We start from the raw sequence: 13,673 nt of genomic DNA, 5'->3' as shown, positions 1-13,673 counted from the left end.
TGATCAATGGGACGAGGGCAGTCGTCCGCCATTTTGTTCTTCGCGAATGGCAGAATATTTTTCAGTATAGCCAATCCTATAAAAAGATTGTTACTAATTTTATTTCCAAAGTTACTACAGTTTTATGCATTGAAAACTGACCTTGTTTTGGACAAAAAAATCTTATTTAACCTTAGGCTTATTCTAACCTAAAAGTCACAACTCTACTATTTATAAACCTGATAAACGGTAAAATATCATTAATTTAAATTAATTATAGATTGCATCGTAAAATTATAATCTGCTTGAAAGAATTATTTATTTTGTTAGAAATTATTTATATCTAAATAAATACTGTTTTGAGGTTATGATCTGTTGAAATGTAGTATTCTCTAGATTTTCAATATTTTTTTATTTACCGTTTTACTGTTTAATATTAAATATATTTTATGTTCTTCAATATATTTATAAATTGTTGAAAATCTATAATCATTATTTCTTGCAGTGATAATATGGCTAAAGAACGTGGCATCTTCAAACTAATCTGGAAAAATTTCATATCTTCACTGAAACCTCAATATTTTCGTCGCAAGTTAGTAGGTGAAGATTATTATGGCACAAAATATTACGAAGAAGAGATTCGATATTCAAGTCGGAAAAGGCCTCCTCGATATTTCGTACCAGTAAACAAAGATGACTTTGAACAAGAGAAGCCTGCAGAATGGGAATCCTGGTTAAGATACCGCAGAAAGGATCCACCTACACGGGAGGAAATAGAAGCTAATTACAAATTAGCAATGACTAAAAAACAAAATGCTGCAAAACTTATAGAGAATTCTAAAAATGAATCTACCAAAGATCTTCCTACTTCATCTGTTTCTCAAACTGTGACTCCTGGAAATTTTCCTGATTATGAAGATTACAAAAACTTTGGTAGCGATTATAAACCAAAAGATGCATATAAGTAAATAGTAATTAGCATTGAACCAATTAAGATACTGCTTACATAATTATAGGACAAAATTGTAAATTACTTTATAGTAATGCAATTAATAAAACAATGTGAAATATTGGGATCTCAAAAAAAAAAAAAAAAAAAAAAAAAAAAAAAAAAAAAAAAAAAAACGTCAAATTGAATAACAAATCCTAAAACTGTTATATGTAAAACGATTTATTAATATTCTATTATTCCTATACATGTAAATTAAGACATCGCATTCATATACAATCAATATCATTTGATGTTGAAATTATACAATACTACATAATAGGTAAGTATACGAAATACTCGTCTCTTGAGAGAATACGTCTCTAAATCCTAATTTGCAACTGCACTCGAATGTGATCGCGATACGGAACAAATAATGAAATTACAAAATTTCAAAACAAACTTATGAGTATATATTAGATATAAATCACATTTGATCGATCCAAATTCATTCCTTCCGCAAGTTGCACTATGCAGTCCCTACTTTTTGTATCTTAATCACTACGACGAACCTATTATTAGAACCGTGATATAGTACGCATTTGACTTTTGCTTTTTACTGTTCAATAATTGTAAGATTTTGTTATAAATAGTAGTTTAAACAGTATAATCCAAACTGTCAGTCAATTTTCAACATTTTTCTTTATATGAAATTGGTAGAAACTAAACGTACGCCAAATGTCAACAACTCTGCGCATCAACCGGAAAAATCACTATTGTCAAATAGGGCTTGGTCGTATAGTTCTCCTTTAACTAATCGTCCACCAAAATAACGACCATTTAACGAATCTCTTGCACGTTCCGCTTCTGCAAACATTAAATAGCAGACCAATAATTATATCAATATATGCATACGTATGCATGGTTTAGAAATATCCAGACTTAGATCAATCCAAGACACTATATATACATGCAAAATATACTTTACCACTCATTTGAGAGAATTCGACGAATATCTTCACGATAACTTCGGCATTTTCGTCGTCTTCAGATTGTCTCTCCTTATAAATAATAACTCGTTCGACCACACCAAATTTGGAACATTCGTCCTGAATCTCTTCCTGGAGAGTCTCGTCTACATCCTCCGGTGCTACCATGTTTCTCAAAATAACAACTCGGGACTCGACTTTACGCATAAGTTTTTGCATGACGAGATGACGCGCGCTCTGTCCTTTGATCGACATATTTTCTTGTTGTTGTAACGTCTGTGGTTCTGTTTCTTCTAGCAACTTTTTCTGCAGCTCCTCCTGTTGTTTCTGATGAGCTGCTTGTTCCTGCGCTCGCCTCATAATATCGGAATTTGCGGTTGTTGTAACCGGTATCTAAGAAGAATTCGATTTTCACAATTAACATATTGAGACAATTCAATAATCGGTATAGGCGAGATACTTACAACTGGTGTGCCGACGATCGTAGGAGCGACAACTGCGGGAGGTGGTATGACTACTGGTTGACCGGGGATTGGTTGGATGATGGCTGGTGGTCGCGTTAAGGTTTGCGGTATAGCTATGCCAGGTGGAGGTATTACTGGTGCCACCGTCGCTACTGTTGGTGGTGCCATCATTGTTGCGGGTGCAATAGTAGGCCGTACGCCTGGTAGTGCTATAATAGCATTTAAGTAAATATATAAAGAAAAATTATAATGAAAATGTAAATGCAAAGGCTCGAATTTACAAACCTTGATTCAGAATCGGTGGTGCGGTGGCTCCAAGTTTTGTGAGACCCAACGCAACGGCATTGCTAGCAACAGCGTCCATCGCTTGAATCTTTGCTGTTGCAGCTGCCGCAGCCACTGCAGCCGCGGTAGGCATCATGCTGGTACCACTAGGCGGCCCCATAAGCGCGTTCGGTGGTGTTATCGCTCTACCTACTCTTAGATATTGACCGCCCAGATCGAACAGGTTCATGGAGGCGATAGCCTCCAATGCCGCTTGCATTGTCTCGTATTCAATAAAACCGTAACCTTTGTGACGGTGCGGCGAGCTGCCTTGCGCAAGCTTACAGTACGTTATCGGCCCAAACGCCTCGAAGACGGATTTAATATCGTCCTCCGTCAAGTCTTGATGTATCGACGCTATATATATGCGATTGTAATGTTTACTCTCCTCGGTTATCTCATCGATCACAGATTGCGCTTGAGGCATATTGGACGGACGTCCTACAACCTGAGAAAAATATGAGAAAAGCGTAATCTGTAATGCATAATTTCTCTATTCCCGTATCAACATTATTGTAAAGTCATCTATTAAATAAATAAATACACAACATAGGGTACGACAGAATAACTCAATAAAAAGATGAACTGGGAATCATCGTTACAAAGTAAGATATAATAAGATACAGTATGAATTAATCAGATTTTCGAGCAAAATAAAGTTCAAAAATACATTTCGCTCGAGAATCATCGGATAAAGGATATTGGATAAAGGAACTAAATAAAAATTTGCCGACCTCCGGCGGGATGATAGGATTGCTGGGGGACAGGAAATTCGTTATATAGGTACGTCCCGCTACCTTGATGTTGCGGCCACCAATCATGACACCGTTCATTTGTTCCAAAGCGAGTTGCGCGGCTTCAGGTATCTCATATTCAACAAAAGCAAATCCCTTGTGTTTTTGTGTAACAGGATCCCAAGACATATTGATAGACTTGATTGGTCCGAATGGCAAGAAGGCTTGTCTGATCGTGTCTTCTTTCAATTCAAAACTGATGCTGCCCACATAAACCCTGTTGTATAATATTTGTTATTAATGTCAATATTATTTAAATTAACTGTTTTTTTTTTTTATAACAATATTGGACTGTATTATTTTGAACTCACATATCAGTCACTTACGTCAGAATAATTGTGTATGAGTGACATAAAACAAACTTAAAGTAAAACAGTCTCGCATATATATTATATCCTGGATACTAAAATCAAATACGCGTCAACTTATTTAATTGATATAACTCGCAATATTAATAACTAAAATCAAATATAATTATCTAAAAACGAGTATTGTGTGAAGAATTATTGTGCAAAAATAAAAATAAAATTTTGCAAGCGTGTTATTAAAAGTATAATCTACTTAATATTATCCTAATATTAAAATATCTTTTTCCATAATAAAAAAAGAAAATATGAAATATCTATATTTCTTAAATTATAATTTGACTTAAGAATCTTTTCAATTGTTCATAAAATTATAAATTAATATACGAATAATACAATTAGTGTATGAAAAATGTGTGAGTTATATGATTAAAGAAGAATCATTTATCATGATATAATTGTAATAAAATAAAAATTATTCATAAAACTTAATATACTGATATCGTAAAAGAATTATGAATGATGCATTGAATAGACATATGTATGTGAAAGAATAACAATATGCTTGTTATAAAATATTTAGTAGAATAACACACTGAAAGCAACAGTAAACGAATTTCTATGATTTCTCAATTTGGCAAAAAAACTTATTGATAGATTTTAAAAATAGAAACGGTAAAATCTAATATAAAATATTCTTAAATTTAGTATATTTTACTAATACTTAGTCGCCATAAATAAAAAAATGATTAAAGAAAGTGTGTTTATCTTAAAAAATATAATAGAACTAATATATAATCTTTAAATTATAATTGTAGCTGTAATCAGATCTTGTACACAGAGAATTCGAGGGCTAAGACAAAGAACAAACAAACCTGCACATAAGCGCGAGTGCCTGCTGCCGTTGAACCTGATTCCGTTGACTAGCCATTTGCTGTAACACAAAGGACCAAGAGGCCTTCTATTGATATCCCTCCCCCATTTACATATACCAAGTCAATTTTAAGAAATCCCTCAAGCTCTTTTACCATTCCAATTATTTCTTTGCTCGACTGTTCGGTAATTGATTAAAATCTGATAAATTTTCTTTAAAAAAATGTAGAATTTAAAATATAAAAACATGGAAATTAAAAAATAATAGAAAATTACGGATGTTGGTACGTTGAAACTAATTTTTTAAAGTTGTATGTGTAAATTATGATAATATATAATATAAAAATGCAACATAAAGCAAATTATTACTTTGAGATATAAATAGGCAGAATGTTTCCAGAATTATCTTTGCCCTGTCCTCTTCATGTATTAAATGCTTTAGTAAATTTAAAGTACAGTTTTGATGCCATTCTTATACGTCGAAGTAAAAGAATAGTCGAGCTCAGAAGAACAATTCATCTGAAGATTCATGCAGACACAAAAACTGGTCCTCCTTGGTGCAGCTCTGCTTCCGCCGACTATTATCACAATTATCTAACCTACTCTTATGATAGCAACTTATGGAAACATTTAGGACTCTTCGTAAGACTGATTCGTAAGACTGATTCGTAAGACTGATTCGTAAGACAGATTCATTGTTTCTTTCTTAATTTGGATAACACTAACCTGCACATAAGCAATAAAACTTGCTGCCGTAGGACCAACTTATTTTTCTGCAGGGAGAAAAAAATCAACCGATCAGAATTATTAGGTTCCGTTTTTCTTAATTTCTGTATGATTAACACGACTCGGCAGGATAAGCTATACATTAAATATCTCAGAACCATGTATAAAATTGTTTTAATTATTAAATTACAATTGGTAAAGAGCTGAACAGAGGAAACAGTTTATATATAAAAATAATAAGTGTGAAAAAACTTTACTCGTTAAAGTCAATCACCAAATTGGTTGATTTCACTAAACAAAAAATGGCACACCAAATATTCATTTACAAAATACGGAAATTTGAAAAATATTTTGAAGCAAATGTTATTAGTTTATAAATTCAATAGCTGTTTTAATAGCTAGAAAGTTTAATAATTTCATCAAAGTTATTTTTATCTCTCAACAAATTCGGTGATTTCACTATTCTTCATTCATTGTGCATTCTTATAATTAACAAATTATTTGAAAAATTTATGATTTTAAAAAGTTCCACATATTAAATATAATTGTTTATATTTCAGAATCATATAAAGTTAAATTTTAAGAATGCTACAATAGAATGAATACAACATTAGATGTGTGGATAAAGATATTAACTTTGATATATAAAAATTTACCTGTTGTTGATGGGCCAATGTTTGCTTCATGAGGACCATCTTGATACTTTGCTCCATCGCATACTTCTTCGCCCTATTTACTGTATCCTGCTGTTCGGATGAAATTTTCGGTAGGCCAGCTCCTAATATCCCAGGTAATGTTAGATATTTAGCACCAGGTCCTAAAAAATGGAAAATGGTATAAATTAGATTAAACCAAAATCAATATTTCAAGGCAACCAAGAATATTTATTCGCATCAGATCTTATCAGCAAGATGTCCATTTAAATTCGCGTCAATACTCAATATTACTTAAAATTGGATTGACTAAGAAAAATAATGTCACTATTAATATAATACATCATTTGCACAAGTATGTTTAAGACGAATCGAATTAATTAAAAATATACTTAGATACATTTATATAGTGTATTATATTGCACGTACCAGCAACAACCTGGCCTATTTGATTGAGATCATATATAGGGCCTGGTAAGAACTCTGATGCACTTCCTACAAAGAAATTCTATGTTAAACATTTCTTCGCATTAAATATTAAAAATATTTCAAACATTTTATCTTTAAATAGATGAGTTACGCTATTGCATTGCTCTTTATAATTGACAGATTAGGGATTGTGTTTTCCTTAGCAAACCTTTGTTGGGTGGCCTTTATATTTTACACAATTTGAAAGAATTTTGTCACTTCATAATTTTATAGTCAAATTTGTAAAAATTTTTAATGAATAATATAATTCTATAAGTGTTAATATCTCAAGAATCAAAAATTGGTCTTGGATGACCAATCAAATGGGAATATATATATGTACACATTCATAAATATATATATATATATATATATAACAGATTGACCTATCGCCCTAGGCTAGTAAAACTTCTATTAGTCGCATTGGGATGTATGCAGACGCATTAGTCTTATTCGTATTGTGGAATATCATTCTTAACACGGGAGTACCGTGACGCTGTGCCAGAAGCTGCTATGATAAAACCGTCCTCCAAACTGTAAGTTCACAGAAATTAAAACGATCAAGGAATATTACATCTTTTTCAATAAATATGTCTGTGTGTGTGTCGGCGTGTGTGCGAATGTATTATAGAGATAAATATGCAAAACATACATATGAAAACCACATGTTTGTGCAAACATCAAAACAGAGAAATATTTCTCGTTTGATGCATGCTGTTGGAAGAAACAAAGCGTAGATTCGAAGACCACAGATAAGAAATTTTATCAGAAACGACACAACGACTTAGTAAGAGAAATTGTATTGCCCGAACATTATTCCGAAGTATGCATTAAACCGATAAAATTAGCCATTAGCCGAAAAAATATTAAATTTTAGTTTTAGTTACTGTTTGCACAATATCAGCCCCAAAAATCAGACTATTCATAATTAGATTAGGTTTCATAACCAATTTGGTCTGCTAGTCTCTGAAACAGAAATCAGAAACAGAAAACAGAAGTCAGTTCGACTTTTCGTGAATTAAAAGTTTTGTTCGATTATTCGATTTACAGCTAACCGTGTTCTGGGCTGAGCAATGACGGTTGTGCGCAAATTATCCGAGATTGAGGCGACGCACAAATCTGTAAGCACAAAGCAAAGGAGAATACTCTCAGTGCATTTTCTGCGCCATGTTCTTAATTTTTGCCTTCTCCAACCTACCACATCTCAACCTAACATGTTTCATGTAGCAATGGCGAGATCTTAATCATTGCAGATACGTAAAATTTTTTCCACTATTAATATTAATAGAATTACAGCAATTCCTGAGTGAGTTAAGGAATTATATCACACAATTCCATTATCCTTTATCCTCGATCATATTTGATGTTATTTTTCAGGTACATCACCTACATACACTCGGACATCGTTATAACGTGCCTCGAAATAGCGTGTCCCACGTAGCAATGGCAAAACAAAATGAGAAGACGAAGCTGTAAAGTCACAGACAGGAACACTACGTATTCAAGTCACATTAAGAGGGATTGAAACCAATCTTTAAGCAACATCATTGGCTATATCGACGTCCAAGTGCTGGGACTTCTCGATTTCATTATCACCTAACATAGATATAAATTGATGTTTCATACATGGCAAATTTAGTACACACCCTTCGCCATTGCCACTCCCGGTTATGAGCCTCTAGATACCTTGAGATTCGCAAGGTAGACTACTATGTTTAATATAATTCCATAAGATAATCATATACATTAAAATGCAACGTTTTGCACATATCAATAAAGAAAGAAAACTATTTATCGTTGTTCATTCGCAAGATTAAATATTGCTCATACATAACAGAGGCTCACAATCAGGATTTAAAAAACTCTAAACCCTAAAATGCTGACCTATCTAAAGTATGCATCATATTTGGTACTCGACAAGAGATGCAGTATCAGTGGGAGTTTGTTAAACTCAGATTTGTTCTGTTCAACGAATGTAGCGTTCTCTTTCTTTGTTTGGCGCACGCTCATGATCAGCTCAGTCGTAGGCCACGGATTCTGTACTGTCTCTCCGCTGTAACATCTCAGAACAGAAGGACAACCATACATTAGTGTGATTTAAGCGCCATACAGTCATCATCTATTACCCTAGCCTACCAAAATTTATGCTCAAACTGCTTCTGAACAGACGCATTCTGCAGTTTTATAGTCTGGCAGCATTTTAAGAGAAAGCTAGCACCTGAGTGTCCTAAGTAGCTATTGTATGTATTTCCTTGTCATGTTCTCGGTCTTAATAGATACATATTACACTTGCTGTTGTTTCTGTGTTCATTGTGTTGTCCACTAACACAATTATGTGTATAATATTTTTAGTTATTACAGGCATAATGACTATTTGGCTGCATTAGCAATTTACCTTCTACTTTGCTCTTTTTTGCTGGTGGCTCCAGATTATTTTGTGATGTTGGTGCCTATAAACAAAAACAAACAACAATAAACATAGTGTTGACACAAATAGAATGAAACATTACTTAAAAATTATTATTGGTTACTGCTAAACATAAACACAAAGAAAAAAACAAGAAATACAACCAATTAAACTCTTAATTAACAACAAATTACTAGTGTACATGTTAGAATTGGTCGCATTAAAGAACTAGCATATAAAAGATCAATAACAGCAGTTTATTCGTCCGTTTCATAAATCCCATGAAATTGACATTGCCTTCCACATTTCATATTTTTTTACACAGCAGCTATTTAATCGAGATAATCTGTAATCCATTCCGTTAGCTATGTACGAAATTTATATGCTGCAATTATAATTATTGGGCTACGTAAAAAATCTTTATGACCGCCATTACGCTGCGAAGGGTTAGTTATAGCCGTTCGAGATAAAAGCGATACTCTGCTACGTCGAAAGATTTGCTCACCATGGCCATCGTTCCGTTCATCGTCTTATAAGAACCGCCGAAGCAGACGAGAATCTAGGACTTCCCAGAAATTCTTGAAAGCTCGCGAGACACGGCGAATCACAACCGATACACTTCTTTGCGGAAATGCTCGTGCTAGAAACACGCTACGACGCTTCTCTATAGAAAGTTTAGAATCACGATATTTGACGATGATAAATGTAAATGTTTACATTAATAATATATTTAAAAAATATTTATTTTCATATATATTGCATGAAAATATAAGTTTGAAGAGAAAATATATATTTTGTTTGCGCGAATTGTAAAAGTGATTTGACTTCGGTAGTATATCTGTGTGACAGCATTCATGGCAATCATCGACATGTGTTTATGCATTAGAATTTAAAAAGATTTCAATAGTTTTGTTTATTAGCTTTCTGGCTCGCTATATAATTAACAATTATGGAGGGCAAAGACTTTCATATCAGAATAGTGAACAACGAGAAGGTAAAGTATATATATTTTTGGTTATTTCCACATATCATCCCCATGACTCACCATAAAGTTTTTGTACAATTTAATCAATAAGATTTCTGTCAGTTATAATTGATAATATACTTATGCAATATAAAATACTAATTTATATACTCATATATTATAGGGTAAAGGATTACTGTCTAATCGTGTATTCAAGGAAGGGGATATAATACTTGAAGAAAAACCCATAGTTTGTTGTCAGTTTTCATGGAACTCTGACTATGGATATTTAGCATGTGACAATTGTCTGAGACCACTAGAGACCGCTGAGGAAAATGCTCAGAGACTGACAAACAATCCAAATATTATACTGCCGCATAGCGAGTGCTGTGAGACAAATAAAAACTTAATAACTGAATGTCCTGCATGTGGAATCAAATATTGTTGTATAGAATGTCAGAATGAAGCTTTTCAAAGGTAATTATAACTTGCGTAATTTTTTTTATAGCTTTCATCATGTATATCATCATGCTATATGTATATTTTAGGTATCACAGTATATTATGCCCACAATCAAGAGTTAAAGATGAGAGCCATCCGCTCACTCAATTAAATGAAACATGGAAACAAATGCATTATCCACCTGAGACTGCAACAGTTATGTTGCTGGCAAGAATGGTTGCCATGGTTAATCAAACAGATGTAAAACTAGATCTTTTATCAACATTTTCGCAATTTTGTCATCGTACTACAAACCACACTCATGAAATTGTGCATAATTTGTTAGGAGAAAAATTTGTGGGCCAGATTGATGTTCTTCGACAAATGATGCAAAAGGCTCTTAATACTGAATATACTGCACATGTAAGTATGTGTGTGTACTCTATTTTTGTATATATATAATTATAATTAAAAAATATGGTTTTTTAGTGGTTTACACCAGATGGTTTTAGAAGTTTATTAGCTTTAGTAGGAACAAATGGTCAAGGAATTGGCACTAGTGCATTCAGTCGCTGGGTGAAGAATGTTTCTGCTTTAGATTTACCCAAGGATCAAAGAATTTACATTGACAAATTGATAGATAGGATTTATGACGAAATGGAAGAAGGTAATTTACAATATCTTTTAAATCTTAAATATTTAATTATTTACGTAACAGAAATTTCTTTTACAGTGGTAGGTTCGTTTTTAAACAATGAAGGATCTGGTCTCTACTTTCTACAATCGTCAGTGAATCATAGTTGTACGCCAAATGCAATTGTTGAATTTCCTTATTCAAATAATACATTAGTATTGAAAGCAATACGTGATATACAAATTGAGGAGGAAATCTGTACGAGCTATCTTGATGAATGCGAGCTCGAAAGAAGTAGACATTCTAGACAGAAGGCTTTGAGTTCTTTGTACTTGTTTGTCTGTCACTGCAACAAGTGCCAAGCACAAGCTAATGATCCTGATATAACATCTGACGAAGAAAATGAAATATCCAACTGAAAATACAACCATCTGACGAAGAAAATAAAATATCCAACTGAAAATACAGTAAAGAACAATGATAATACACATAATACACAAGATAATGATAAGTATATATGTATTGAGAATATAATATCTAATATCTCTACTATAATACTATAATTATCTAATACATAAAACCTGGTTAATTTGAATATTATAAATATAACACAAATGAGCACTATGTAAAATAGCATATAAGATATAAGTATGCTACTGAATGAAGTTTTAAGGAACATACTTTATGAATAAAAAAGATTTTAATGGCATTTCTATGTAATAACAAATTATATAATAAAAAATTTAACATGATATTTCTCAATTTTTATGAAAAAATAAGTTTTATGAATTTCTCTCTTTATGAAAAGTATTATACTTAAATTTTTAATTTACTTACTATTTTGTTATTTGTCATTTGCAAAAATTTTTATGCTATAACTATAAATATATCAGTCAGCCCGAAGTGTTAATTCGTTTTTCCCCATCTTCACGAAATCAGTTACATAATCGGGTAATGGCATCGTAATTACACGTCTCGTTATCAAACTAGTCAAAAATTTGGATACATTCTTGCTACGAAATTCCCAACTAAAATAAACACAATTACAAATAAAAAGTACAATTTTTTTGGTAATCTTAAATATAGCTTGAAAAATATTCTCACCTCACATTTATTGTCTCATTAGGTAACAACGAAGCTAGATCTTTATGCACTATAGGTTGCTTTGATGCTTTTACAACTAGTAATTCTAGAGTTGGAGGATCTTTGCCTAAACACTGTTTTGCATATTTGTTCCGTTGTTTATCCTGCATATAATCTATACCATCATCTCTATAATAAGAATAAAAATTATTTAGAAATTATTTAGAAAATATGTTAAACATTTCATCTAATTTAATTATAAAATATGTTATAATATAGATATAAATACAAAACATAATAAACTATAAACATAAATAAAAAAATTTATATCTTTAAAAAGTATTACTTGACAATAGGACTTGATGGTTTATAAGCTGATGCTTGGTTGATATTCTCAGCATGTGAAACTCCTTGTTGTTTAATCCGTAACAGTCTTATTAAAGATTTCAGATCTTTACCCATAAGGTTAATCCTTTTATTATTGTCATAACCAATGCAAGTAGCTATCATTTTCATAATATCAAATGAAATGTTCTTTTTTGAACAAAAAATGTATTTATGTCCCGAAAAAAAAGCAAAAAAAGTTGATGTGTCAAGTCGTACTATCTTGCGTTTTGCTATTTTCTTATTTTCTTTAATATTTATAAATGTAATATCTTCATGTTTTGTAGTTTTTACATCTACGGTTAAACCATTTGAGTGAAATTCATTTTTAATGTTATCTTCCATATCCCGTTTTTTAAGATAATTCTCTGCTCTATTTGATTCTGTTAACTCGTAAGCATACCATATCCTTCTATTACTATGTCTGCTTATATCTGAAAAATTATACATTATTCAATATCAATTAACATTAAATATAAATTATATAATAAATTCTATAAATAATTCAATATTAAAAATTATTTGTTATACCTATTACTTCTAGTGTTGTCAATCTGTTAAATATTTCTTTTTCTCTTAAATTCACATTCTGTAAACAAGCCAAACATAAAGATAATAACATAATAATTGAAATTTTATGTATGAATAATGCAATAAAGTGATTCTTACATCGATAGTTTCTTTGATAATGAGTGAAACATTATGAACATTGAAGGTCTTATGGTTTTTAATTAATTTAGACTTGATACGAGACCAAGATATCTCTGGAAAAATGGGCATTACAGCGTCCTCCAATTCCTCGAATTTAAACCTTTTTATTACATTGCATAGGTTATATTTAATCAATGTTAATGCTGTAATATTCAAATAAAAGTAATCACATCCAATGCCATAACCTCAAAATATATTCCAATTGCCTTACAAAGTGTACTTACCCATTATTCTATTATAATATAAAATCTATATATAATTATTGTCAATACTATAAATTTATTTTAAAAGTATGAATATTTTAAAAGTCAACAATTCACATTTCTAATAAACATTTCTCACTTGTAACTGTACGCGCCAAATGCGCGCGCATAATATCACTGACACTTAAGGTGCGTTCGGGGAAACGCTATTAGCGCTATTTGCGTCATTCTATCTTTATCGCTCATTAGACATAAAACAAGGATAAAATGACACAATAGCGCTGATAGCGCGCTCCCCGAACGCACCCTTAGGACAGTGTTTCCAACGTTTGTTTTTTTATTT

At 31.8% G+C, this 13,673-nt stretch overlaps 4 protein-coding genes across 11 annotated transcripts; 2 read left to right on the top strand and 2 right to left on the bottom strand.

The window, feature by feature from the left end:
* Window positions 1-69: 69 nt before the first annotated feature.
* On the top strand, window positions 70-1,050 carry LOC105680106 (NADH dehydrogenase [ubiquinone] 1 alpha subcomplex assembly factor 2). Its single transcript, XM_012380553.2, has 2 exons — window positions 70-228; window positions 485-1,050. Exon 2 carries the CDS (start codon window positions 492-494, stop codon window positions 945-947), a length of 456 nt encoding a protein of 151 aa, XP_012235976.1. The 5' UTR covers window positions 70-228; window positions 485-491; the 3' UTR covers window positions 948-1,050.
* An 81-nt stretch (window positions 1,051-1,131) lies between these two features.
* hfp (Poly(U)-binding-splicing factor hfp) lies at window positions 1,132-9,570 on the bottom strand. Of its 7 annotated transcripts, none has more exons than XM_067360099.1 (13): window positions 9,416-9,498; window positions 8,899-8,953; window positions 8,388-8,565; window positions 7,156-8,099; window positions 6,890-7,037; window positions 6,465-6,530; window positions 6,039-6,199; window positions 4,659-4,717; window positions 3,482-3,695; window positions 2,646-3,132; window positions 2,361-2,569; window positions 1,896-2,289; window positions 1,132-1,774 (listed from the first exon to the last, which is right to left on the bottom strand). In XM_067360099.1, the coding sequence occupies exons 7-13, from the start codon at window positions 6,093-6,095 to the stop codon at window positions 1,665-1,667; spliced, it is 1,530 nt and encodes a 509-aa protein (XP_067216200.1). In that variant the 5' UTR covers window positions 6,096-6,199; window positions 6,465-6,530; window positions 6,890-7,037; window positions 7,156-8,099; window positions 8,388-8,565; window positions 8,899-8,953; window positions 9,416-9,498; the 3' UTR covers window positions 1,132-1,664. The 7 variants fall into 7 exon arrangements, with proteins under 7 accessions (XP_067216200.1, XP_067216209.1, XP_067216204.1 ...); XM_067360108.1 differs by having other exon boundaries at window positions 6,890-7,469; window positions 7,559-8,099; XM_067360103.1 differs by having other exon boundaries at window positions 6,890-7,469; window positions 7,559-7,622.
* A 143-nt stretch (window positions 9,571-9,713) lies between these two features.
* On the top strand, window positions 9,714-11,701 carry Smyd5 (SET and MYND domain containing, class 5). Its single transcript, XM_012380571.2, has 5 exons — window positions 9,714-9,904; window positions 10,059-10,351; window positions 10,423-10,738; window positions 10,805-10,982; window positions 11,049-11,701. The coding sequence occupies exons 1-5, from the start codon at window positions 9,860-9,862 to the stop codon at window positions 11,366-11,368; spliced, it is 1,152 nt and encodes a 383-aa protein (XP_012235994.1). The 5' UTR covers window positions 9,714-9,859; the 3' UTR covers window positions 11,369-11,701.
* LOC105680113 (uncharacterized) lies at window positions 10,996-13,531 on the bottom strand. Of its 2 annotated transcripts, XM_012380572.2 has the most exons (7): window positions 13,352-13,528; window positions 13,086-13,270; window positions 12,948-13,005; window positions 12,379-12,850; window positions 12,054-12,221; window positions 11,787-11,977; window positions 10,996-11,405 (listed from the first exon to the last, which is right to left on the bottom strand). In XM_012380572.2, exons 1-6 carry the CDS (start codon window positions 13,353-13,355, stop codon window positions 11,839-11,841), a joined length of 1,026 nt encoding a protein of 341 aa, XP_012235995.1. In that variant the 5' UTR covers window positions 13,356-13,528; the 3' UTR covers window positions 10,996-11,405; window positions 11,787-11,838. The 2 variants fall into 2 exon arrangements, with proteins under 2 accessions (XP_012235995.1, XP_067216527.1); XM_067360426.1 differs by lacking the exon at window positions 10,996-11,405 and having other exon boundaries at window positions 11,818-11,977; window positions 12,059-12,221; window positions 13,352-13,531.
* Window positions 13,532-13,673: the final 142 nt, after the last annotated feature.

Source organism: Linepithema humile, chromosome 1 (assembly GCF_040581485.1).
Source record: "Linepithema humile isolate Giens D197 chromosome 1, Lhum_UNIL_v1.0, whole genome shotgun sequence".
Taxonomy (NCBI): Eukaryota; Metazoa; Arthropoda; class Insecta; order Hymenoptera; family Formicidae; genus Linepithema; species Linepithema humile.
Note: the sequence above shows the minus strand (reverse complement) of the source record. Positions and strands in the feature narration are given on the sequence as shown.